The sequence below is a fragment of the Xenopus laevis genome, chromosome 2S (assembly GCF_017654675.1).
Source record: "Xenopus laevis strain J_2021 chromosome 2S, Xenopus_laevis_v10.1, whole genome shotgun sequence".
NCBI classification, from domain to species: domain Eukaryota; kingdom Metazoa; phylum Chordata; class Amphibia; order Anura; family Pipidae; genus Xenopus; species Xenopus laevis.
In genome coordinates, this window is record NC_054374.1 from 97,521,844 (window position 1) to 97,549,616 (window position 27,773).

At 37.6% G+C, this 27,773-nt stretch overlaps 1 protein-coding gene across 1 annotated transcript; it reads right to left on the reverse strand.

Annotated features, from left to right (window-relative positions):
- Positions 1-166: 166 nt before the first annotated feature.
- Positions 167-27,493, reverse strand: LOC108709681 (ribose-phosphate pyrophosphokinase 2). The gene is made up of 7 exons (XM_018249732.2): positions 27,105-27,493; positions 13,398-13,581; positions 9,819-9,917; positions 9,397-9,521; positions 7,290-7,463; positions 5,535-5,694; positions 167-1,753 (listed from the first exon to the last, which is right to left on the reverse strand). The coding sequence occupies exons 1-7, from the start codon at positions 27,224-27,226 to the stop codon at positions 1,661-1,663; spliced, it is 957 nt and encodes a 318-aa protein (XP_018105221.1). The 5' UTR covers positions 27,227-27,493; the 3' UTR covers positions 167-1,660.
- Between the last annotated feature and the right edge of the window lie 280 nt (positions 27,494-27,773).

Sequence of the window (27,773 nt, forward strand, 5' to 3'; positions counted from 1 at the left end):
GATTTATATGACACACACAGTGAACGCTTAGTAAAATTATATAAATATAACATTAAGTTCCCTAAAATGTTTAAAAAATTAGCGGATACCAGAAATGAAGTATGGCTGGCTCTGAAAGGATTTATAAATTGAGAATCACGGAAAATTTCAATAAACGTCAACACAATTCAATTGGTCCACACAGAACTCTCACAATTTATTGTTGATATTGAAGCAAACGGTAATTAAAAAACAAAAAAATATTGCAACCAAGACCTATTTTTGAGGGGGAAAAGTTACCTAGTAAAGACTTTTGTCATAGTCTTCCACATGTTTGAAATCCAGTTCTACAATGAAGTCGTTTTGAAGCATTTCAAAAGGTAAATAACAGAACTATTAAATATATGTATATTTTTGTAATACCCAATTGGGTTACAAACTGTTGTACAGGCGTGGGATCTGGAAACTGGAAACCTTTTATCTAAAATGCCCTGCAATGTGACAATAGCTTTTCCTTTAACGTCCTATTTAAACAAGTTATGAATAATTTTTGAATCATATGCTTTTTGTCTATGAGTACCTCTAGTAAGGTTTTCATAGTAGCCTTCAAGCATGGTACTCCATATTAAGGAAGGACTTTTAGCCAGTAACACTAGGTCCTAAGCATTCCAGATAAGTGTCCCAATACCTGTACTGGTTTAAAGTGGTTTCTTTTTAGATGGACAAACTTAAGGGACCTGCAGTAACCATAGTACTTCCCGTTAGCTTTCTCATATGCTCGTAAATTGTTTCAGGTCAGTCAATACAGGTGCATTTAAAGAATATATTAACAATGAAACTGCAGTTATGTCTGTTTAAGCTGCCAATATAAATTGCTAGACTGGAGTAGCTGCTGACTAAATAATAAGTGAAAGACCATTGTCTCCGGTTTAGTAAGTGTTCTTTGTGGAGAGCAGCATTGTATTAGAAGGTGGTATTTGCACTAGTGCCACTGCATAACAGTAAAACATTTTGCTTCAGGGGAAGTAGAACATTTTTTATAGGCAAGGCAGCAGCGTGTGTAAAAGCCAGGCAACAAGAAGCAGCATGGAAAATATTTCCATTTCACTAAAAAACAGAGAAGGGAAAAAACATTTAAACACAGAAAAACCCAGCGTAACAAATACGATTTACACTTGTATGGCAGAATTGTTTCTAATCAAAGTCATAAAAGAATTAAACAAGAGATATAATATTAAACCGCTGTCTGAGAACACTCGAGAGAGTACGTTTTATACTGCATACAAAATAGGCTTTCATCTCTTCATTCCCAAACTAACCTATCACTCTTTCACTAGATATAATAACATTCAAACTGTCTTATCTCTCCCACAAGATTTATTCAGTGATACGTTTTGTGCAAGTACACAGCAATAAGTTCTACTCAGAAGTCCACAGAGGGTTTTTTTTTTTTTGCAACAGTGTAACCAAGTGGAAACCAGGGCTATATTCAGCACTGTCAGAAAGCATTTGGGAAACTACTTATCTTTTTTGTTACTTTTGCTACAGCTAGACAGCACTTTCCCCGTGGAGGAGAAAAATACTATGCTGAACTGCAGTTAAACAGTCATTTATCTGGCTTTTGGCTAACATAGCTTTAAAAAAAATGCACAGAAAAGGGGACTAGCAACACAGTAAGGGTTTATAAAGGTACATGGCTGAAAAGGTACGACACAGATTCCCCATTATGAGTCCTTCGAATTGCCTCTGCCAAGATCATAGAAATGTCGATAACCTTTTGAAACAAACACAGGAAAGAATTGGTCAAACACAATACGTTACATTTTTTTTAGCATTAAGTGTAAAATAAAAAATGTCTTTTGAAAATATAAATAGAAAAATCAGTCCGTGTCATTGCTAAAAGTTCATAAGGTGCCCAATGTAAATACCACAACATTATCAATTCCTCAAATATTATTAGCTGTAAGGAAATCTATACAAATGGTACTTGGAGTGATCACATGAGCAACAATAGATCTGTCCTCTTAAATGGGATATAAATCCAAAGAATTATTCAATGAAGACTTATTCATTGCGTCTCTGTGCATTTTTGCAATTTACATTAATACTGCTAATAGTTTGGACTGCTAAATTTTTCAACCATTCTTTGGGAATCAGCAAGCCAAGGGTAAAAGGAGAATTCAACCCTGTGGGGGGAAAAAATCTGTACCCCCCACCCCAAGTAGACCCACCTCCCTCCTGCCCCAGGCTAACTCCCCCCCCCTGGGGAAATGCCCCATACTTTATACTTACCCCTCGGCACAGATTGTGCCAGCAGAGTTCCACGCATCCATCTTCCGGGTCCACGGTAAGCCGACTGGGAGAACGGCAATTTCAGGGCATGCACGGTTGTCGAAAACCAGCAAATTGCTCTAACTGTGCATGCGCTGAAATACCAATCTCCCAGTCAGCTTACAGAGGAGCCGGAAGATGGATGCGTGGAACTCTGCTGGCACAATCTGCGCAGAGGGGTAAGTATAAAGTATGGGGCATTTCCCCGCGGGGGCAATTAACCTGGGAGGAGGGAGGTCTACCTGGGGTGGGGGGTACGGGGTTTTTTCCCCACAGGGTTGAATTCTCCTTCAACTAAATACATGCATGCATAGAAAGTACAGTACAGTAGCATAGCTGACTCTCAGTGGGAGCTGTTGACCTGAATAACGGCTATTAGCAGTCACTAAAACTAAACAAAACTGCTATTTAAAAAAAAAAAAAAAAATAAAAATAGAAAATTCCTTTTAAAGAGGCAGGAATGATCGACTGTTTGGGTCAGAAAATCTCTCAAAGAGCTCAGTGGAGCAGTTTAAGTGGATACACTGCTCTCTTGAAGGGTCTTACAGAGCTTCCAGTTGGACAGGCCTGGCCTGAACTAAAGGCCACATTGGGTGTGTTATTTTGAGTGTTTACCAAGGGAAAACAAATACTTTTGTATATGACAGGTTGGCCTGTCATATATACTGATGCTACAAGGCAGATTAATACATTCTGATGCTAGCTGCACTGGTTTCTGTGCTGTTGTGTAGTAATTAACTGTATTCATTACTAATTAGCCTTATATTGTGACATTTATATTCTATGTGTACTGTATATTTTGAGTTCGTCCCTAAGCTCAGTAAGTGACAGCAGCACAGAGCATGTGCAGTGAATCAGCAGAAATGAAGATGGGGAGCTACTGGGGCATCTTTCCTGCTAAAGGGCTTTGATTGCCAGAAGTCCAAAACATAATGTACAGTATTTCTAGCCTACTTCTTTAGTTTAACTTTTCTTGTCCTTTTAGATTTTAAAACCTGAGTTTGAAAAAAAAAAAAATGTATTCTCTGAAGTAAAATTGGATAAGCCATTAAATATATAAAATACGGAACCATTCTTTTATATAAAACATGATTACCAACACACGTGTAGATTTAATCATTCAGTAGAGACCTAAACTATTCTGTATTTAAACTTTGCAAATGTGCGAAATTGGTTCTTTTCTTCAGTGTATACAATAGAGGAGTCAGAGTTCCCAGACCCACCTCATAGCTGCACTGATGGCTCAGCTCAAACTAGTCAGTGGCTGACTCAGGATATGGTTCAAAAAACTTTCATAAAAATTAATGTAAACAATGCACCAGGGGGGAAAAGACCCATGGGTACTAAGAGAGCTTAGTTTGGTTTTAGATTGGCTTCTATTTCTGATTTTCTCAGACTCGCTTTTATCTGGTCTGGTACCTATAGACTGGAGGAAAGCTCATGTCATTCCTGCAAATTATTTGAAGGCTTTTTAAAGGATCACATTCTAAATGATGTCCTGATTAATGGCACTATGAGAAGCAATCAGCATGGCTTTATGAAGGATAGGTTGTCAGACAAATTTGAATGCATTGTATGGTGAGGTTTGTAAGATGCTGGACAATGGGGGAGCAGATCTATTTGGAATTTTCTAAAGCGTTTGATACAGTGCCCCACTAACAACTGCTTTCTAAAATAATGGCTGGACTTAATGAAGTAATTTGCACATGATTAGGAAACTGGTTACATGACCGGGTGCAGAGGGTTGTTGTTAATGGTAAATGCTCTACTTGGAGTAAGGTTTTGTGGGGTCCCTCAGGGTTCTGTATTGGGTCCACTTTTATTTAATTTGTTCATAAATTACTTGGGGGAGGGTATTGAAAGTAATGTATCAGTGTTTGAAGATGAGAAAACTATACAGTCCAATAAATTCCATCTAGGATGTGGCGTCCTTGCAACAGGATCTTGACAAACTGGCAATCTAGGTGGCTAAGTGGCAGATGTGATTAATTTAAGGTCATGCACCTGGGATGTGATGGCATTAGGCAAATCCATAATGGGAAAGGACATTGGAGTCCTTGTCAATAATACACTTAGATGTAGCAAGCAATGCCAGTCAGCAGCTTCAAAGGCAAACATGGTCGTGAGCTGTATTAAAAGGGGCATAGATGTGTTGGAGGAGGGGGTTATTTGTCCACTTAGCAAAGCTCTGGTAAGGCCCCATCTAGAATATGCTGTACAGATTTGGGATTTGGTCTCCAGTGCTCAAACAGGATATTATTGAATTAGAGAGGGTCCAGAGAAGGGCAACTAAGATGATAAATAGTATGGATAATCACAGCTATGAGGAAGACTGGCCAGGTTGGTGGTGTTCACTGGAGAAGAGGTGCTTGAGGGGTGATATGAGAACTATGTATAAATATGGGAATAGGGGGGGTCATAGAATAATCTCTCTAACACTTTATTTACCAAAAGGTCCTTCCACCTGACAAGTGAGCACTTATTCCAATTAGAAGAAAGGAGGTTCTGGCTAAATATTGGCTGATCTCTTCCTGATCAGTTGTACAGGCTGATACATTAGATAGCTTTAAAAAAGGGTTGTATGGCTTTTTAGCAAGTGAGGGAATACAGGGTTATGGAGGATAGCTCACTATACAATTTAACCCAGGGACAGGTCTGTCACCTTGAGTAAGGATTTGTTCCCCTCTGAGGCAAATTGGAGAGGCTTTTATGCCTTCCTCTGGATCAAATAGCATGTAGGCAAGTTTTATATAGACTTAAAACATTGAACTTGATGGACGTATGTCTTTTTTCAACCTAAAGACACCTGCCAAAAGCCACAGCTGCAGGCAAAGGCCTTAAGGCTAGGGTCAGACAATGCTGACTATTGCAGATTCCATTGCCCTGCTGCTCCCCATGTCCTCTAAAGGCAGATTTTGGCACAAAATGCAAACTGTTCAATTTCACTACCAAAATCTTCCTCGTCTGCCTGGGTGGTCCTAAAGCACAATATCGGCCAGCTACTCTTTACTTCATCTTGTTCTCATTGTTTGCATTTGCAATTTGGCTCTCAACATTTTTGCTGTCTATATTCATTAAATTGATACATAAATGTGCATTTCATCCTTGCACAAACACATTGCAGCAAAAAAACATAATTGGAATTAATTTCCATGTGTTAATTAAGTTACAGGAAATCCCTGCACATACAACACTTAGAAACAATACAAGAATAGACATAATACCTGAATCTTGGGGCAATGCTTCATTTTATCGTCTTGTGGAATTGTATTGGTTACCACTACAGCCTCAAATGCAGCGTTATTAATTCGAGAGATTGCGGGACCAGAGAAAATTCCATGTGTTAATATTGCATAAACCTTTGTTGCTCCAGCAGAAAGTAATCTGCAGAAGTAATAAAACAGACATAACGCATGAATAATCACATTTGGTTCTCTCTCTCTCTCTCAACATAGACAATAAAATGATTCAGTTGTGTTCAGAAAGATAGCAGCGTGTTTAAAAAAAAGTGAATAAAGCTCAAAATCCTTATAATAGCTTTTAAAAACACATGCAAATGCATTAGGAACACTGTACATTCTATTCAAATCAAAACAGGAGTAAAAATTTACTACTTTTGTGTTATTCCTTTGCAGAAATTAAGAAAATTGAAGATTAGGCTGCTCCCAAAAATAAGCGTCTAATCAAACTAAAGCATTCATTGTAAAAACTGAAAAACGTTTCAAGATTTTGCTTTCCTTTGAATCACTGAACTAATATTTAGTTGTATAATCAGTGTTTCTGTGAACTTCTGCACATCTGTGTTACATGGAGGCGACCAACTTCTGGCACCTGTTACATTCCACAATTCTCCTGCATTTCTTGGTTTTGCCTCAGAAACAGCATTTTTAGTGCCACCCAACAAGTTTTCTATTGGCTTAAGGTCCAGGGATTGGGCTGGCCACTCCATAACGTCAATCTTGTTGGCCTGGAACCAAGATGTTGCTTGTTTACTGGTGTGTTTGGTGTTGTTGTCTTGTTGAAACTCCCATTTCAAGAGCATTTCCTCTTCGGCATAAGGCAACACAACCTCCAAGTATTTTGATGTATTAAAACTGATCCCTTGTCCCTGGTATGTGGTAAATAGGCCCAACACCATAATGTGTGAAACATCCACATATGATGACTGTGCCACCATGCTTTAGTGTCATCAGAGTGTACTGTGGCTTGAATGTAGTGTTTTTGAAGGTTGTTGACAAAACTGTCTGCGCCCCCTAGACCCAGAAAGAACAACCTTGCTTTCATCAGTCTACAAAATGTTGCGCCATTTCTCTTTAGGCCAGTCAATGAAAATTGTAACCTCTTCAGCACATCTTTCTTTAAACAATGGGACTTTGCAGGGGCTTCTTGCCGATACTTTGGCTTCACATAGGCGTCTTCTAATTGTAACAGTACTCAAAGATAAACTTAAAACCTTCTTTAATCTTCCTGGAGCTTATCATTGACTGAGTCTTTGCCATTTGGCTATTTTTCTATCCTTGGTTGTTTTCTATTTTCTGCCATGTCTTTCAGATTCTGGTTGCCATTTTAAAGCATTTGAGATCATTTTAGCTGAGCAGCCTATCATTGTCTATCATGTTAGTGATGCTAGACTGATATTTTTCTGAACACAACTGTATACAGATGAAAAACATTTAATATTTGTATAAGCTTTAATGCATTAATCATCCTTGTATTATAAATGCTATATTATATATATTTTGTATTTCAGTCTCTAAGCTATATAATTGATAGAAAGCCAGGGCATGAATCAGCAGCAAAGAAAACATGATGCTAACCCATTTTCAGAGGTTTTAATTCTAATGGTTTGTCATAACCTTGGGATTTAAGTCGAAAACATTTCTAGCTTTTCACTTTTTAAACTTAAATTGTCCTTTAAATACAAATTGAGTTTACTTTTCATTTAATACTGGAAAAGGTATCTTGTCAACAGGACTTACTTATCAACAGCATGACATATGGTGCCACATGTATCAGCCATATCATCCACTAGGATAGCAACACGATCTTTTACATCTCCAACAAGCACCATTCTGTCCACCTCATTAGCTTTCTTTCTTTCTTTGTGGATGAGGGCAAATTCCACATTTAGCCTGTCAGCAATAGACGTCACCCTATAAAGTTGGGAGAAAAAAAAAAAAAAAAACAACATTTTATTTCTGGTAACTAAACAACCTTTCCACAAACTGTATGCTTTTATAAAAAGGTTATTTACTAAAACGCAACTTTTTCCTAACTTTATTTTATACCAAACTCCCAAACCCATATCTGCTTAATTTAGCAATAATACTTCTCGAAAAAAAAAATCGGTGCCACAAAAAGTCGCAACAAAATACAGCAATGCTTATAGTCAGGAAGTGATTTAGTGATTGTGCGTGGTAGGAAGTTACATAATATGCATGTGCATTATGTCACTTTGTACCACATCCGTGCCCTCCAGGTAGCCCCCCCCCCCTTATAGTCCCTCTGTAAGAACTCTTGGAAGCAGTTCAGCATTAGTTGTCTAAAATGACATTGAACATAGCAGGGCTTTGTTTAAACAATGGATCCGATATGCTTAAACACAGAAATGGCAAATAAATAGTATAGGTTTGTAGGTTTGTCGGTTTGTCTATAAGGGAGAAACAGCGGGCCACTCTGCTAAAGGTAAAAAACATGCCTAAAATACTTCAACACAAGACAATAAAATGTTATCTACATGTTAAAATGTCCTTGTGGGCAAGCCTATGTAGGCCAAGCTAGTAGATGAGTGAAAGAAGGCTTAAAAGATCTTCAGAAATTACAAAACAAGAACTTCAGCTGACATGCCAGTGTCAAGAACTTTAACACTAATTTTGGCAACAATCAGACAACCAATATGGTTTAATACTGGAAAATTTAAAATTTAACTAAAAGGAGGTTTATAACCAAAATCTATGTTTGCAATGCATAGGGAGAGCCAGACACTAGCACAAAATAATATTCTGCTTAATGATGCCCTCTGATGAAGCACCTAATGGCACAAAATGCAGCAGGAGGAAGTGGCTGACAAGGGATGACCTTCTTATGTGGTAAGCTAAACTTTAGAATGTATGTCTGTGTTATGTTTATATGAATTACTATTAAAGATACTATTAGTTATAAGACTTTGCTTTAAGTACTCCCTTGCTGACAGTATGTACCTTCATTGATCATATTAGTAAACTTCTAAAAGAGCATGACAAAAGAAAACCTAACATCAAAATTGCACACATACATACATACATATATATATATTGCACCCCCGGCTAATGGTTTTAAAAAATAGTGGTGAGCACAACTTTCCCTTGTTTGTTATAGTTATACAGGAGCAGTGACCAGCTCCATGTTGTAGCTCCCACCCCTCCCAGCTATAGTCAGGTGATCCCACTGGTGTCTAATAAAAGGGCAGCCAAGTTTGGGAGTTTTGCTTTGGGAGCGGCTAGTGAGTTGCGGGTAAAACTTAGTCCCTTTGTAAAATGTATAATTAAGCAGTTGAATTCTTAGTGAATCAGATGAAAATTAAGCGTAGGACTGGCCAGATATGGGATGACTTTGACGTAGTTGGCCAGCTTAAATATATTGCAATATATGGACAAACAATCCCTGTTTTGTTTAAAGGGTAAGGCATTTTTCAGTAGCAGTATGCACAAAATGTCTCTGTCTTAAATATATTGATAATGGGTTGAGTGCAGAGGACTCTTGTATTTGACTATATGTATTTTGTGGTCACACCCTCATTGCACCCCCGCCTAATGGTTTTATTATATATATATATACATACATACATACATACACATATAACATATACATATATACACACACACACACATATATACATACACACATTACAAATTACATATTAAACTACATAGTATTTACATAGTTGCACAGTGGTAAAAAAAAAAATTTAAATAAATCTGCTCTTAAAAGTGGTATAACAATTATTCTGCAATGAAGCACTTTGTAAAAGAGAAGCCAGGTTTTAAAATACTGTTTTGCCTCTTTGCTTTACTCTCTTTTGCTTTACCCTCCAACTTTCCTAACTACCTTTTAGCACCACCAGCATCGGGAGACACAATGATGGAGTTCTTCCATTCTGGGATATTTTCTCGGATCCACTGAAGCACAGCTGGTTCAGCATACAGGTTATCTACAGGAATGTCAAAGAAACCCTGAAAAGAAAATGACATTCTCACATAGCAGCTAAAAACAATACTAGTCAACATAACAACTGAGGGCAATCAAACAAACTGCTGTCATAATATAAAACCTAGTCAAAACCCGGCTAAATTGGCTGCCAATTCAGTTGTCATGGCAAACATGGGAGAGCACAGAAATAAAACGTTAACAGAAACTATTGCATTACTTACTACTAATATAATGAAAAGTCTAGGACTAGTCCTAAAATAGCATTTTCAGCATAAATAATATACCTTAACTACTACAACCTAACTACTATACATAAATACCTGTATTTGGGAAGCATGGAGATCCATGGTGATTATATGGTCAGCCCCAGCAACAGAGAGCATGTTTGCAACCAGCTTGGCAGATATGGGTGCACGGCTCTGAGTGGGAGATAGAGAATAAAGAGTGAATTTATAAACAAAAACAGAATTACACCTACGACCATTTTCAAGTCTGTAACAGCATACAGGTCAAATTTGATTTAATGGCACTCTTTGCTGCAAATATGTTACTCCCAGATATTCTCAACAGAAAAGAATCAATCAATGATTTAGAATGATAACAAAATTAGAAACAGGGCAGTGCTACCCCAGACACCTACCTTTTTTTTGGGTTGCACAAATAGCAACATATTAAATGTGTTTTTCCTAAAAGGTGACTCTGCTGTCAATTTGTAGATCCATCATTGTACAGATTCTAAAATATAGGTTTCCAAATTTATCTACTTAGGTACCTGAACTTTTCAAACTTTTGAAGAACCTAATGGGGTTATGTAATACAGTAGGTGCAGAAAACCATAGCAATGAGCAGAATTTAGGGTCACCTGTTTAAAACCAAACATCTGCACCTGGGTGAACTTAATGATTTTCATTAGATATGGTGGACAATATTTTAAGAGAATGTAAGACATTTCTGGTTGACATCCATTGGTCATTTTGATTATGTTTCTTGTGCCATGTTTAACACAATTCTTTTCCTTCTGACTTCATTCCAATTTGCAATCAGCTATCTTTTCATTTGCACTTCAGTAATCAAAAGAAATCTTGTCAATGACTCAAAGGAGAACTAAAATCAAAAAGTGAATATGGGTGGGAAATCAGTATTGTATAAGTAAACTATTAGAATAGAATTGACTGTGTGTGTAAACTAACACAATGGATTGCCTTATGTGCTTTATATTATAATGAATGGAACTAACTTTGATGCAAATATTAAAAGTAAACGATAGCACACCCGATTTGAAAAGCAAATAAATTTATTACAAAAAAAAAAAAAAAAAAATAAGCAAAAATAATATACAAAAAATAATAAACCATTTTATTTTGTGCCCCAGAGGAAGACCCTTAAGGTCGAAACGCGTTGGGCTCACCTTTTTATTTTCAATTATTTTGGCTTTTCTAAATGAGCTTTTGCATAAAGCAAGCGACTGTTTGTGGCGTGAGCGCAGAAAGGGCTTTCTGCGCTCATCACCCTGCCATACAGATGTTCTTTATGCAAATTGTGCTGAATTGTAGAACGATGTACAGATACACCATCTGCAGCAAGATCTTCGGAGGTGATCTTTGGGTTGTCTAACACTCACAATCCTCCGCATATGCTGCTCCTGTATTTTTCTTGGCCTGCCAGATCTGGGTTTTACAGCAACTGCTTGTGGCCTTCCATTTCCTGATTCCATTCCTTACAGTTGAAACTGACAGTTTAAACTTCTGAGATAGCTTTTTTTGGAGCCTTCTCCTAAACCATGATACTGAACAATCTTTGTTTTCAGATCTTTTGAGAGTTGCTTTTAGGATCCCATGTGGTCACTCATCAGTGGAGAGTCAAGCACAACCTTAAATACCTTTTCTCATGATTGGACACACCTGCCTATGAAGTTTAAGGCTTAACAAGCTAATCCAACCAATCTGGTGTTGCAAGTAATCAGTATTGAGCAGTTACATGCATTCAAATTAGCAAAATTGCAAGGGTACCCACATGTTTACATTTGATTTTATTACATACAAATCAATACTGCTTCACTAAAAATCTTTAGTCTGTCTCCCTCCATTCCAATCTGCAGATTCTAAAACATAGGTTTCCAAATTTAGTACGCAGATGTTTTTGGGAAATGAAAGACATACCACTGTTATTTTTTTGTTGAAAGTGGAGTCAATTATTATGCAGGCTCAGAGGGGTTCCCAAACTTTTTCATATGACTTATATCCATGACTGAGTGACTAAATTGCAGACAAGAGTATATATATATATATATATATATATATATATATATATATATATATATATATATATATATATATATATATATATATATATATATATATATATATATATATATATATATAGTCCAAAATTAGGCGAGCACACACAGGTCTTAAGATTCAAAAAAGTTGTGCTTTTATTATGAAAAAATCCTAACGTTTCGGCTAGCAATCTAGCCTTTCTCAAAGGCTAGATTTTGAGAAAGGCTAGATTGCTAGCCGAAACGTTAGGATTTTTTCATAATAAAAGCACAACTTTTTTGAAAATCGCCTAATTTTGGACTATTCACCACGTATTCTGCTGTTAGCACCCAGGCACCGTTCACTTTGTTACGTGTTGTGCTGGCTACTTTCTGTATATATATATATATATATATATATATATATATATATATATATATATATATATATATATATATATATATATATATATATATATATATATATATATATATATATATATATATATATATATATATATATATATATATATATATATATATATATATATATATATATATATATATATATACACAAACAAACAAGGGAAAGTTGTGCTCACCACTATTTTATAAACCATTAGGCGGGGGTGCAATGTGGCTGTGACCACAAAATACATATAGACAAATACAAGAGTCCTCTGCACTCAACCCATTATCAATATATTTAAGACAGCGACATTTTGTGCATACTGCTACTAAAAAATGCCTTACCCTTTAAACAAAACAGGGATTGTTTGTCCATATATTGCAATATATTTAAGCTGGCCAACTACGTCAAAGTCATCCCATATCTGGCCAGTCCTATGCTCAATTTTATCTGATTCATTAAGAATTCTATTGCTTCATTATACATTTTACAAAGGGACTAAGTTTTACCTGCAACTTACTTGCTGCTTTCAAAGTAAACCTCCCAAACGTGACTGCCCTTTTATTAGACACCAGTGGGATCACCTGACTATAGTTGGGAACTACAACATGGAGCTGGTCACTGCTCCTGTATATAAACTATAACAAATTATATATATATATATATATATATATATATATATATATACACACATATACACACACACTATATATCGCATTATAGAATTTTTTAAGCTTTTGTTGCCTTTAATTCTGTTTTTTTATGAATACTTTATATTACTAAAGGTTTCTATATATAAAATTATGCCCAGTTGTAGTGTCTTCCACAACTTCTATGAAAGATGTGCTATTGATGGGGCTGAAAAAGAGCACGTGAATCCCATATTACCTATTGGCTTAGCTGATTGCATAAATCTAGATCTATATTCTCGGTATAGATTTGCTCCAAGTGAGAACAGTTATAAAATTTGTAATATGGAGGACGATTGTTCCTGTCCAGCAGTCCAATGACTTTATTTGAACCTTGTGCCCACTGGATCATATTATTGCTGAACACTTAATGTCTTTTTTGCTCAGTTTATTAAATATAAAAAAACCTAGTGGCCCGTGCAGTGACAAATTTGCAAGGCAAATGACAAGTCTGGTGATATATAACCCAAGTAAATGCAAAGTAGTTAGTAAAGCTGTCACAGGATAAAAGTGAGAAAAAAGTTGATCTAATGCACTTACATACCTTATCTTTTTTGTCTTGACGGGCATAAGGGAAACATGGAATAACGGCTGTGACACGAGATGAAGAAGCAATTTTGCATGCGTTAATCATGATCAGGAGCTCCATCAGGTTGTCATTTATTTCACCACAACCACTCTGTATAATATAAACATCTTCTCCCCTTACACTCTCGCCAATCTCCACACTATAATAGAAGAAAAAACAAGTTAAGATATTTGTTGCCAGCTAACAAATTGCTTCAATTCACATGACCAAAAGCATTAGAATGGTGGTGAATAATTAGGTGATGAGGCTAGGTGTGTCCTATGTCTAGGCCTCATCAAAGGACCAAATGTAATTCAGACATCTACTGTGCTCAGAAGTGTGAAAATGAAAAGACACAGCGCTGATGGCCTTTGGTAGGTGCACTGCTGGTTTATGCCCATGCACAAAAAGCCCTAACTGGATGTTAGTTGAACTGTCAACAAGAGAACACCTGAATGTAAGCACTATAAAATTATCACTGGGAACTTACGACAATAACTACCATATAGTTATGGCCATGGCGGAATCCAAAAGCAATTTCAAACAAGCAAGTATTTTGAATTTCCCACAGTGATAGCTGCAGGAGAAGTCAAAGCTAAACAGTAACCTTCACGTTTGACCGTTTCCTTAGCAAGATAAACATTTGTTTTGAGATTTATCTGGGGAAGAAAATAACAAAATAAAGTAAATATTTCTCAGTTCCACTACAAATGAAGGACTACTACAACAGTCTGTGAGTTTTAGAACATCCATTAAACATTGTATATTACACCGAGTACATACACACGGGCAGATGTGCACATTCAGGCTTACATGGAAATCACTGGCAAATATAAATACACACATCTGAGCCAAAGTCCCTAATAAAATCCTCTACCGCAGAGGGCTAAATAACTAGATGAGACAGGTTGTCATCATTTGGACAAAAAAAAAAAAAAGTGATCAATCACTGCTTTACCAAGATGTCCACAGAATGGGTTATAGACATACATTGGCAGACATCAACCAATATGGTTGAAAGTAGCTCAATTGGGTTACTTAGCTAACCTGCTTTTTTAAACATTTACCGGTTAATTAACAGAGAGCAAACATGAGATTTTCCATTTTTAAACTTTAGCTTGAACTGTGTGGAATAGTAACGTTAAAAGGATGACACCAAGGGCTCAGCTTTTATTATGATTATGCTATTGCAGTACTGGCCTAGACTAAAATTTTACAGTGCACAAAAAAATGTGCTGGTTATATTTTTAGAGGCCTTTTTACTAATTTTCGAGGTCAAGAAAATAAGATGCAAGCAGGAAGAAAAACCTGCGACAAAACTCTTTTTTTCCTCGAATGCTAGCTTAAAGGGGTTGTTCGCCTTTAAACACCTAGTTGGTTGCAGATAGTTCACCAGAAATAAAGACTTTTTCCAATCACTTTGTATTTTCTATGTGTGACAGTAAGTTTCATTTTACAAAAGCAGCTCTGGGAGAGGGGTCGCCGACCCCGTAAACTTCTCTAAATGGATACATTTAGTTGATACATTTGTTATCTTTGTCCCTGCTGAGCAGAATCCCAGAATTTCATTAAAGGCAGCTGTTAGAATTGATACAATACAGTGGAACCTCAAGTTTACATCCCCTGATTTTAAGTTTTCCCTCATTTTACTTTGTTGTTTGTGGTCCCACTTATATATTATGCATAATACATTTCCCTGATTTTACATTTTCCTGGATTTTATAACATTTTTTATCTAGGGATGCACCGAATCCACTATTTTGGATTTGGCCGAACCCCCGAATCCTTTGTGAAAGATTCGGCCGAATACCGAACCGAACCCTAATTTGCATATGCAAAGTAGGGGTGGGAAGGGGAAAACATTTTTATTTCCTCATTTTGTGACGAAAAGTCACGATTTCCCTCCCTGCCCCTAATTTGCATATGCAAATTAGGTTTCGGATTCGGTTCGGCAAGGCAGAAGGATTCGGCCGAATTCGATTCCTGCTGAAACAGGCCGAATCCTGGCCGAATCCCGGATTCGGTGCATCCCTAATTTTTTCTGGTCCCCTGAAAAACGTAAAATGGGGGTTCTACTGTAGTTGCTAATACTCCAGAGATGCGGCTGAAAAATGTATCAACTAAATGTTGCAAAATCTGCACCTGAATTACTGAGCTGTCAGACTCAAACACTAGCTAACTTTGAAGTTAGGTTTTGAAGAAAAAAAAAAAACGGTAAAAAAAATAATCAATGGAAAGTAATTGAAAAACATCTTTATTTCTGGGGAATAATCTGAAACGATTGAACTGTAAGTGTTTGGAAGGTGAACAACTTGTTTTTACGACAGTATGTTCCCGTGTGCAGTTTCTCTCATAAAAAAGTCACATCAATGAGAATCACACTGTTCCAATCCAATCCAATGCGGGGAAAATAGATATATAATTAAAGCTGTTCTAGACAATTCCCAATGACTCCTATTGAACCTCGCAAGCTTTTGCTTGCCAAGTTTTTTCTGCCAAATTTTGTGGTTTTATTCTTTAATAAATGGCGACTATTCAGAAGCACAATCTGGTGTGAGTATCCAGTTATAGCTCAGCCCCAATTCTATTTTTAGATGTGAATAATGGAATTGCAAATACTTGTTTTTACAGTCTAAGTCTGGTCATAGACCTACAGATTCTATCCTGTCAGACAAACGATCATGCACTTCAATCTCCTGACTTACAACTAACCATTCAGACTAATTAAAGTAGTAAAAAGAACAAATCAGATGATGTTCTGGTCATTAACAGAGTCAGCAATTGTATGAAAGTTATGTCTGAGAAATAACTGCACTGGGTTTATTTCAATAATACAAAGATTTTGCGGTTTTCAGGCAATAATGCGAAAAAGTCGCAGTTTTCAGCGTCAAATCCGAAAAAGCAGTTTTTGGGAGAAATCCGAAAAATTCTTATGATTCCGATTTTTTCATGATTTAATCAAGTCTTTACCAGTACAAGAATTTTTTTGTGCTAATGCATTGATAAATAGGGAGGAAAAGTCTGTGCGGATATAGTTGGAGTGGTTTTCAGAAAATTTCAGATTTTGATAAATAACCCCCTTAATCCATGGCCAGCTTTAGTCCCATTTCAGACATGGATATACAGATCTCTGCCAATATGCAGAATAAAAAAAAAAACTTAATCCTAAGAAACTCAAATCACTATACAGTATCTAATACACAACATTAAATATACAAGGTTAGTAACAGTGCACAAAGTATTGTAATTGCATAAAGCAAAGTAAAGTGTCCATATCAGCATTTGCAATCAAAAAGGCATTTTGAAAGTACATCAATACCTTGTGGTGTTAACATTCCTCTGTTTGTGGAGCACATATTAAAATATGTTAAATGCTTCTGCACATACACACATCCAGTTTTATGTTGCAACCATTTTAGTTTAGACCACACAAGCAGTTGTGGTACCTGTTCCTGGAGAAATGCATGCGCATGAGGATACAGAGGCATCCTAGCCATGGTCGCAAACAAATGCAAGCGTACTTTTCCAATATGGAAAAGTAAGCACTTTTGTATTAGCTGTGGTCTGGGTAACAGGGTGTTTGCCTGCCTTCTGGCAAAAATCATTAAGAGTGGGTTTCCTTTAAAGATCATCTGGATACCCTAGGTTTAGCAGAGTAACCAATTCAATTCATTATCTAATTGAATTATAAAACAGAATTTATCAACATTATATGTTATTTTGACTGGGATTAGTAAACACTAACACACCTCATAAATACATTAGTTACACTGCTTATGACATTTCTTCAAGGTTACTAACACGTTAAAATAGCAGCATTTTTTTTGCAGGAATTTGGAGGTTTTCGCATAAAGTCGTTTTTCCTGTATGAAGAAACAGACTAAACCAAAATAAACAAATGTTGTTTCGGTAGAACTAGCCTACTCTGAGAGCTGGGGTACATTTTCCAGTTGAGCACAGTAGAACTGAAGAACAGCATAAAGTACACAATCCCAAAGGTTTAGGAAAAACCGTGTCCAGCCGATTGCTGAATAACCGTTTTAAATGATTTTTACTGATTAAATTCCTATCACACTAAAGTCAAGTTTACAGTACAGAATTTAATGATGATGTGGGATTTCAACTGTTTATAGTATGTTCTGTCGGGTACAAGTGCCAGGCCAGCAAAAGACCCAATGATCTGAGGACATCAAAGAGACCATGTGACCACATTATTTTCACACAGCATTACTGCCATCTTTTATCGGGAGACATTCCGATTAATGTGAAATTTGAAGAAAGTGATTGAGTCATTTGATTTTCTTGCAACTGCACTGAGATAATTTATTTCTTGGTTAGAACACTTGGAGAGGACCAAATGTACAGGGTATGGAACTTATGGAAAAAAAAAACCTCCCAGTAGTTCTGATTGATTGCCATAGCATACCGAATAGAGACTCAAAAAAAGTCAAAGCTTATTAAACAAGGCAGGAAAGAAACAATGCATGAGCTGGGTTTATGGTCAAAAATGCCCCAAATTTTCAGATTGGGAATATTATGTATGGATTCATACAGTACAAAATTCAAAATAAAAATGTAATTATTTGATGGATCAAAAAACAAATATGTACACAAGTTTCTGTCACAAGACAGTGGCTGCTTAGGCAAGTCTTACACTGCAAAATGAGCTATTATGGAGTTGTACATTACATGCATATAACTTTTAATAAATATTTTAAAGGAAAACTATACCCCCCAAACAATGTAGGTCTCTATAAAAATATATTGCATAAAACAGCTCATATGTAAAATCCTGATTCATGTAAATAAACCATTTTCATTATAATATAATTTTCTAGTAGCATGTGCCATTGGGTAATCATAAATAGAAAATTGCCATTTTAAAAAATAAGGGCCGCCCCCTGGGATCGTAGGATTCACTGTACTCACAAACATACCAACAAACCATACATGTTAGGTCACATGAGCCAATTAACAGACAGAGTTGTGTCTTTTGCTTCCACACTTCTTCCTGTTGCAGTTAGAGTTGTAGTATTTCTGGTCAGGTGATCTCTGAGGCAGCACACAGACCATCACGAAATGGTGGCTCAAGGCAAGAGATGTAAAAGGGCAATATTTACTTAAATATATATACCAGTTAGGTAAGATTCTTTAATATGCCACTTAATATGATATGAACGATCTGTTGCTTAAGTGTTCATTTTGGAGGTATAGTTTTCCTTTAAGCAAAAAAAAAAAGTTAAATTATAGAGAGAGGCCTTTTAGAAATTCAACATAAAGGAAAACTAGCTTGCAGATGAACAGACTAAAGTAAAAGTTATTTGTTTCTTTAGCAAACAATCAGCTTTACCAGCACAGACTAGAGCACATTAAACTATCTTCTTTTAGGACTATGGCACACTGGGCTTATTCTCTGTCACCTTTTTTCAGCCAGTCGAAAAGAGTCTGATTCAGACTGCCATTTACAGCAGTAGAATCTGCCTAATAACGAATGGATACCACTGCAGTAAATCACAGACTCAGCTGCCACAACCAGCTAAAAAACAACTGTGTAGAATATGCCCATGTCCCATATTCCTGAAGGGCAACAAGGGAATTATATTGAGAGCAGCCCTATGCTGCCTAAATTTGTAGAACTTAACCCATCTCCTTTTTTTCTATGACACACAGTGTACAGCGATTTATAGGAAAGCAATATATATAATGAAGTTATACATATTCATATTAGAAAAAATCTTTTGAAATGTGAAAAATCCATACCCAAATGTTTGGAAGGTGAATTGAAATAACCTGTGCTGCATTTTCCAATGTGACTTGGAGTACACCATCCATCAAAATTCATGAGCCCTGATTAAAAGACTGTTGACCATTAATTTGTGTATCTTTTTTTATTTATAAATGGCATTAAGGAACAAAAGCAATTGTATTGCAGTCTGAATAATAATAATAATACAGAAGAGAATAATAAATATAGTTCTTCCTAATAAGAGGGCATGTGAAGAAAAAAATTATGCACCAATTTATAAAAGAAAAAATGCTTGAAATAATGCAATTGGGCCATTTTGTTACAGCAGCTGACATTTTCCATCCACCCTACCAACTGTAATGACAGGAAATGCATTTAGCTAAAAGTATCTTGGCAACCAAGCTCCTAACTGCACCTGTCAGGTACACAGTACACAGAATACAAAATCTTCTCTCCCAGCCCCCACACCTGCTGCACCGTCTTAGCAGTAAAGAATGGCCTCTGTGCTGTTTGACAACTGTTCGGTCAGATCCTCAAAAAAAAAAAAACTTAAAAAATGTCATGACAACTCAATTGGCATGTTGTGTGTTAAAAGACAGACATTAAACTTCACAAAATCAAGCTGTGTTTCTATAATCTGTGTTTCTTAACCGGGAGCCAAATAATACTACATAATAATGGCTTTACTACCTAGAGCAACAAGTTCAACCATTCACACAAAAGAATCCCTGAATTCTGCTGGTCTGAAATACTTCCATTTAAACCTAACATTATTTTCTAGTGACGATTTGCTTGGCGAGTCAAACAGGCCATGGTTTGGCTGCTGGAACAAGAACAAACCAAGCAAGCGTTGCTCATGCATGAATGGGGGCCAGCATTCCATCGACTCATTTAGTGCAAACCTCCTGATCTAATGCTCTTCTGAAAAGGAAATGCTTATGCAAAAAAAATTCTGAAATCATTACAAAGCCTGAATAAATTAATCCCGAATTTATAAGCATGAAGCTAAAGGATTAATGAGCTGCAGCAATTTATCGAATATGTAGCTCTGCCAAATTTCGTCACGGTATCTGTCAAACATTACAAAATGTATTTATGAATATTTACTTGGCATACATTTCCATGGTTAAAAATATTCTTACTACATCTTGTTTAAAGTAACCCATGGTTATTTAGGGGCCGATTCACCAAGGGGAATTAAAATCGATTAAATCCTTCGATTCGAAGGATTTAAATCCAACGATCGAAGGAATATCCTTCGATCACATTTAGGAAAGCCTATGGGGACCTTCCCCTTAGGCTAACATTGAGTTCGGTAGCTTTTAGAAGTTTTTTCTTAAAGAGACAGTACTTCGACTATCAAATGGTCGAATGATTTTTAGTTCGAATCCTTCGATTCGAAGTCGAAGTAGCCATTCGATGGTTGAAGTAGCCCATTCGATGGTCAAAGTAGCCCAAAAAACACTTAGAAATTCGAAGTTTTTTTTACTTCTAATCCTTCACTCGAAGTTAGTGAATCGGCCCCTTAATGTCAGGTCAGAGTTTGGGGATTTTATTAAGAGCTCTTACTGATGAGCGGTTGAAGCTGCGCTCCCCTGCGTCCCGTTTTTCTGCGTTCAGCCGCAGGTGAGCGCAGGAATAGACGCAATTAGCTTTTTTCAATGGGGCTGTACTCACACAGGCACTGAACGCAGGTTGAGACGCAACATGCTGCATTTTTCCTGCGTTCAGCACCTACACGCGCCTGTGCGAGTACAGCCCCATTGAAATAAGCTAAATGCGTCTATACGCAGAAAAACGGAACGCAGGGGAGCGCAGCTTCAACCGCTCGTCAGTAAGAGCCCTAAGCCTGGGATTGCTGACAGGAACAATGCATAATAGCTATTAAGGCCTAATGAGATAAGGTTTGAAGGCCCTTGCAAAAACATTGTTTATCACAAGACAAGTGAAAGCGTGTTCAAAAATTGGCAAAGGCCACAACTTACAATTTATTTGTCCCTATGTTATAAAGTTTGTACATTGACATTTGCAAATATGTTTTAACACACGGATTCCTTCAGCAATTAAAAAAAAAAAAAAAAAAAATAAAAAAAAAAATGGAGGGGTGGCCAAGAGTTTGAATTCAGCTGTATGTACACATGTACCTTTTTACCTGCCTTTAAACAAGAAACTAAATTCTCCGTTAGCACTTGTGGTGCAACATTAACCATAAGCTGCTCATGTGACTCACTTCTACAGAGATTGTGATAAACACTGAAATAAGCTATAGAAATATGCTTTTTATTTTTCAAAACATAGTGCAAACATAGTTATTCAATCAATCAGTTTGTTCCAAGAGTCTATGGGGTTAATTTAACAAACAGGCACAAAGTAATATTTAGCAATCAGCAGGTAACGTTTGCTGGTCAGCTGTTTAAAGGTAAACATCTGATAAGTTGGTATGGGACAGCACTGCGAAATATGTTGGCTCTCTAAAAATACATGTTAATAATAATGGGTTGACTGAAAGACTAGATTAGAACCCTGACTGCTGCATTTTTGAGTGACAATCATTTGACTTGTGGGTCCAAATTCCTACAATAAAAATTATAGGGGGGGGGGGTTACTAAGCACTGTCACCAATTTTCCAAGCTAAAAATGGCTTGCGTGGCAAAATACACCCTCGATTGCCATGTCTACCATTACCCTAAAGGTGGCCATACACTAAAAGATGCACTTGTTTGGCAAGGCACCGATGGGATGATGACCGCATCAACTAGCCAATGCTGTCCTTGATTGCAGGGAAAAATCAAAGCTGTCCAATCGATATTTGGCCCCATCCATGGACATGTAAGCTGCCAAATCAGTCTAAAGGATCCGAATCGGTAGCTTAAATCTGCCCATGTATGACCACCTTAAAGGCCCATAGGGCCAATTCTCCACTTTAATTTCTACATGGGCAAAAAAAAAAACAAAAAAAAAAATTCAACTGCTCTAAAATGCAAAATGATGCAATGTTCTCTATACGTGAGCTGATGCCAAGCCTATTAGTGCAAAATGAAAAGAATAGCTTGCATAGGCTTCAACTCTGCCTACGGAAAAAGTCCTGTGTGCCACTAGCCTAAACTTGTCACAAATTCTGTCTTTACAAAGGAACCAATACATAACATTGCCTCACTTGTTATCTGGCTAAACTTCAAACCCTACACTTACTGGCTGAGAGATTCATCACCTTTGACACTTCAGTAAATGAATGGTTGCATAGCGCAATGTATTTTTTAAAGCAACCATGGAAAGATCAAAAAATAAATAAATAAATAAATAAATAAATAAAGAATGTTTGCACAAGGCACTTCCAATATTAAGAGATTAAACAAAAAAAGAAAGATTGCTTTAAAAATCTACCCCTCACAAGCCACCCTCCAATCCCCTTTCTTAGGTCAAAGTACTTAGCGGAGCGTTGCCCTGGGCCAGGGCACAATGTGTTAGATCCGCTGCTCTGACCTTGCATTTTTCTTTGAGGCTGTGCGCCATTGCTAGCTCCACTGATATGAGCTGAAAAGTACTGCTTCTGCTTGCTTATGCAGTGGGCATTGTCCTGAAAATGTCTGCTTTCACATTTTCCTCTCCTTTAAGTGAAGATCAACAGAGCGGATCTCATTGTCTCAGGCTGTAAAAAAACAACAACAAAAAACGCAGACTGAGAGCAGCGGTGCCCAAAACTCCATCTGTGCTTACAAGGTTTAGACATTATGTGGTACTCAAAAAAAAAAAATACAAAATTGTTAGGCACCTCACAGTGATTATAATGACCAATCTGTGCACAGCCTAGGGTGGCAATAAGTATCTATCTCAGAGACAGGAACAAGATGGCTTCCAGCACTACTGAATAGTAGTAATAGCGAAGAGGAGCAGCAGCTCAGGGTATTCATTCTCTCATACCATGTTGTTTCTTGTTGTTTTATCTGCTGCTCAGGCCAGTGCATAGGAGCGGTAGAGCAAGTTAAGATTTAGTTCCAATTCTATTTTGCTGTGTATGCAAACAGCCAACACCAGCCACAAGGGATCCCTGGTTAAAAGATGGTGGCATGACTAGTTTAGTACCCTTGGCCAGTGCATCTTTTCAACAAGAATGCAGACTTGCTGAAATTTAAAAATAACTTTCTTTCTACTTTAAGCTAATGCAATCAGTGTTTGCTCTTCTTTGTTAAGGGGACAGTAACACAGATAGTATGAGTTGTATAAGTAGCTGCCTCAATTCTTGATTAATCTATTTCCTCTAGTTCGGTAGAGGTAATACAATTAAGTTTTAATGAAATGCAGTGGGGCTTATTACATGACGAGAATGGGGAATGTCTTATGATGGACGCATCAAAAGCCCCAGGTAGTCATATAACCCTAATGGTGGAATACATTAAAGGACCAGTAACAGCAAAAAGAATTTTAAACCAATTTGTCATTATACATTGAAAAAACCCCACCAAGACAAATTAAACTTTAATATCGCAAAGTCTTTATTAAGAAATAACTTACCGGAACTCCGCTTGCTCTCCTCTTCAGAAAGCGATCGGACAATCCATCGCGTGGTGCTCGATTTCTCCTCCCTGCCTTCCTTATAGGAGATAGCCAGGGAGGAGAAATCGATAACCACACGATGGATTGTCGATGTGTTGCCTTTTCTGAAGAGCAGCAGAAGCAGAGTTCCAGTAAGTTATTTCTTAATAAAGGCTTTTTTGATTTTAAAGTTTAATTTGTCTTGGTGTTTTTTTTCTATGTATACTACCAAATTTTTTTTACATTTTATTTATGTTACCGGTCCTTTAAACTACATATCTGTATCAGATCTGTAGCTCGTGCTGTATGGCAAGGCAACAGGTTAGCTATCAGGCTATTGGTAAACATACAAATCAATGAAAAACTGGTCTACAGGGCAGTAGCTGGATTGGCCATTATAGACAAGTCTTCCGGCAGCACTTAATCTATACCGCCAAAGATAATATTTATGGGCTGTAATCAGCAATAAATGCTTTTTTTAACACTTATGATCCTAATATACATGATTAACCAGTTGATTTTGATCATGTACCCAACTTAACTTTTGTTAAGACGTGTACATAAAAGATAGGAACCAGAGATAATGAACCATGACTGTCAGAAAGCAAAAATATAAACTTTTGCAGAGATTCCTAAAGCATTATTACCATTGTTTACCACCACTGCATATACATAGCTCTCAGGAGGAGAGCATTAGCAACTGGAAGCTGTGCAGCAAACCCCCTGGGGCAAAAGAGTAGACAAATTCCAGTGTCAGCCAGCTCAATCCAGGAAACAGGTCCAACAGCCATGTACCAATAGCTACATCAGAGACATTTATATGCCTTACAACAGTGATCCCCCAACCAGTAGCTCGTGAGCAACATGTTGCTCTTCAACCCCTTGGATGTTGCTCTCAGTGTCCGCAAACCAGGTGCCAATTTTTGAATTTCAGGCTTGGAAGCAAGTTTTAAGTGCATAAAAATTAAAGTATAGTGCCAAGCAGAGCCTCCCGTAGGCTGCCAGTCCACATAGGGGCTACCAAATAGCCAATCAAAACCCTTATTTTGGCACCCCAAGGGACTTTATTTGTGTTGGTGTTGCTCCCCAACTCTTTTTTCATTTGAATGTGGTTGACGGGTAAAAAAAAGGTTGGGGACCACTGCCTTACAATATAGCAGACAATGTAAAATAATTTGTACAGAAGAGAAAGACAGAAACGCAACCTAACATATGGACCTCCACCTGTACTATACAACTCCCAACAACCCCCCCCCCCCATCAGTTTTCAGGTTTGACCTCTTATTTATAATAGAAAAAAAGTAAAAAAAAATCATGTATATTAAATCAAACTCTTGTGTGTGTGTTTCTTTTCAATATCTATTCCCCCCCCACACTCCAACCATACAAGAATGTCAACTGGCTCCTAATAATGGGGACCCTACTGTGTGTATGAATGGGATAGGGACATTAAGAGTATAAACTCCCCTGGGGCAGGAACTGATGTGAATGATTATAATGGATAAGTAAATGGTCTAAAAAGGTGGCCAAGTTTTGTACAATATTCGGTGCGTGTATGTCAGGAGGCGAGCCGACCAATATAACTTGGATATCGGTCAGCTCGTTGACTGGACAGGCCGGAAAGTTTTGATCCAAACATCGCCCACTGTTAGTGCTGAATCGTCAGATGTACAGGTAGAAACAATAGAATTCTACCTATATCTGACAATTTTACTATAAAATGTCTGTATTAAAAACAGACAATTTCTCCAAGTCACAAGCAGAACAGCAGTCTGACCAATGGTGACAGAATAAATCTCAATTGTAACATTTATGGCCACCTTACAGGGTACCCGTTGGCCAAAAATATCCCCAACCAAAAGTGTAGGCTAATAGAGCCCACAGTCCAGTAGGGGGTAACAATACTTTTTTTTTTTTAAATGCCTCCGCCCCCACCCACCAGCGATAGGGAACTCCCGGTACAAGTGGCCATGTTGAGGTACACACATGCGCATAATAAGCAAATGCTGCAACTTGCTCATTATGCGTATGACAGAAGCTTATTATGCGCATGCACTATGCACAACATGGCCACTCACACCGGGTGGGAGCTCCTGGCGTTAAAGGAACAGTAACACCAAAAAAATGAATGTTTTAAAATGAAAATATCATGTAGTGTTACCCTACACTGGTAAAACTGATGTGTTTGCTTCAGAAACACTACTATAGTTCATATAAACAAACTGCTGAGTAGCAGTGGCGGAAATTGAAAAAAAGGCTATATGGCACGGGTTAAATAGTGGAGAACAGATAACATTATGTTCTACATGGCTACCCCCATGGCTACACAGCAGCTTATTTATATAAACAATAGTAGTGTTTCTGAAGCAAAAACAGCAGTTTTATTAGTGCAAGGAAACACTGCATTATATGTTTATTACGTTAAAGGACCAGTAACATCAAAAAATTAAAGTGTTTTAAAGTAATAAAAATATAATGCAGTGTGGCTCGGTACTAGTAAAACTGGTTTGTTTGCTTTAGAAACACTTTTTATAAATAAGCAGATAAGCTCAATAGAATATAATGTTATCTGTTCTCCACTATTTATCCTGTGCCATATAGCCTTTTTTTCAATTTCTGCCATTGATACTCAGCAGCTTGTCTATAAGAACTATAGTAGTGTTTCTGAAGCAATCACACCAGGTTTACCAGTGCAGGGCAACAGTACATTATATTTTCATTTCTTTAAAACACTTATTTGTTGGTGTCACTGTTCCTTAAAGTGTCCTAGCTGTGGTGGGAGACAATTTTTAAAAATAAAAAAAACCAAAAAAACCACAGTTACCCCCAACAGGAGTGCAGACTCTATATTAGCCGGCACCTTTGGTTGGGGATAATATTTTTGGCCAACATGTGCCCTTTAAGTTCTTATGCAATGAAGGGTATCAAGAGCAACTGTATCCACTTCAAAATCTCTCCTCCTTAAGATGTATAAACATTTTAGTAGAAATTCTAAGTTTAGAAATGATTAACACTGTATGGGCATTAAACAGCATGGTAAAAGAGAAAAAAAGAATAAAGCAGCAGCTAAATGTATTTTTCCTCTAGAGTCCAAGCTGTGTTTGCACTACACCTCCCACAGAACATACAAATTGCAGTTCAACCCAAGTAATGTTTTGATTTTGCTTCCTACGCAGGAGACGGTGTTTTTATGAATGGAGGAGGCAGCTGGGACAGCGTGACTGGTCTGTGTGTGTCATGGTCAGGAGGGAAATGGCAAAGCCCCACAGCACTGAGCACGGGCCACATTTAGTAACATTATAAGGTGCACGTGTGCAATGTATTGGCGTGACCTCCTAGGAAGAACACGGCGTGTTACACAGTCCTGCCACTCACTGACAGTCAGACCCTCCCCCTCAACTCACCTCGTCTCCTGGTTACTGAACTTCTTTGTCACCACTTTCCCCAGCTCCAGTCCCAGCCTTTCCGCCACTTTCTGGGACAGATCCTGGTGCGAGCTGCCGCTGAAGAGCACGATATTAGGCATGGCGATTGGCTGGAGAAGCGACAGAGAGAAAGCTGGTAGAATGGCGGGTGTGAGCCGCAAAGCACGGGCTGCTGTTGTGCTTGTGACCGGGGGAAATCGTTACGTTACGGCTCTTGTTTCTTTCCTTTAGTTTCTCTGTATCTCGGTGTCATGTGGCTGCGGTGGAAGCAGCGGCAGGAGGGGGGGAAAAGGAAGTGATGCCGCACCAGTGTCCTGTTTCCTCAGACAGCCCTCGGCTCACAGTCTCCGCCCTTAAAAGGTGGGTGAGTCCCTGCGCTCTAGTCCCAAGTCAAAGGCGTAGCGTCGGTACTGCGCGTAGAGTTACACGTGACCTCTACAAATAGAAAGTATTGGCTTGCACGTCGCCTGGAAACTGGTTTGATATGTGGCGGCAGAAAAAAGGGCTTAGCAACATTGCTTCCTAATGTCCCACAAAGTGACGCATTCATAATTGAAAAAAGCTAGTACAGTGTCTGACTGGAACACCAGGGGCCCACTCTCAGTACTATTATTCAGCCTTTCCTCACACAACCTCTATTCTCCTAGT

What these genes read in the sequence shown, in the direction of transcription:
- LOC108709681 (XM_018249732.2), bottom strand. Translation starts at nt 27,226, where the DNA reads ATGCCTAATATCGTGCTCTTCAGCGGCAGCTCGCACCAGGATCTGTCC. An exon ending in TTCAGTAACCAGGAGACGAG is followed by an intron (nt 13,582 to 27,104) that starts GTGAGTTGAGGG and finishes CTTCTATTATAG; the next exon opens with TGTGGAGATTGGCGAGAGTG. An exon ending in ATATGTCATGCTGTTGATAA is followed by an intron (nt 5,695 to 7,289) that starts GTAAGTCCTGTT and finishes TTACTTCTGCAG; the next exon opens with ATTACTTTCTGCTGGAGCAA.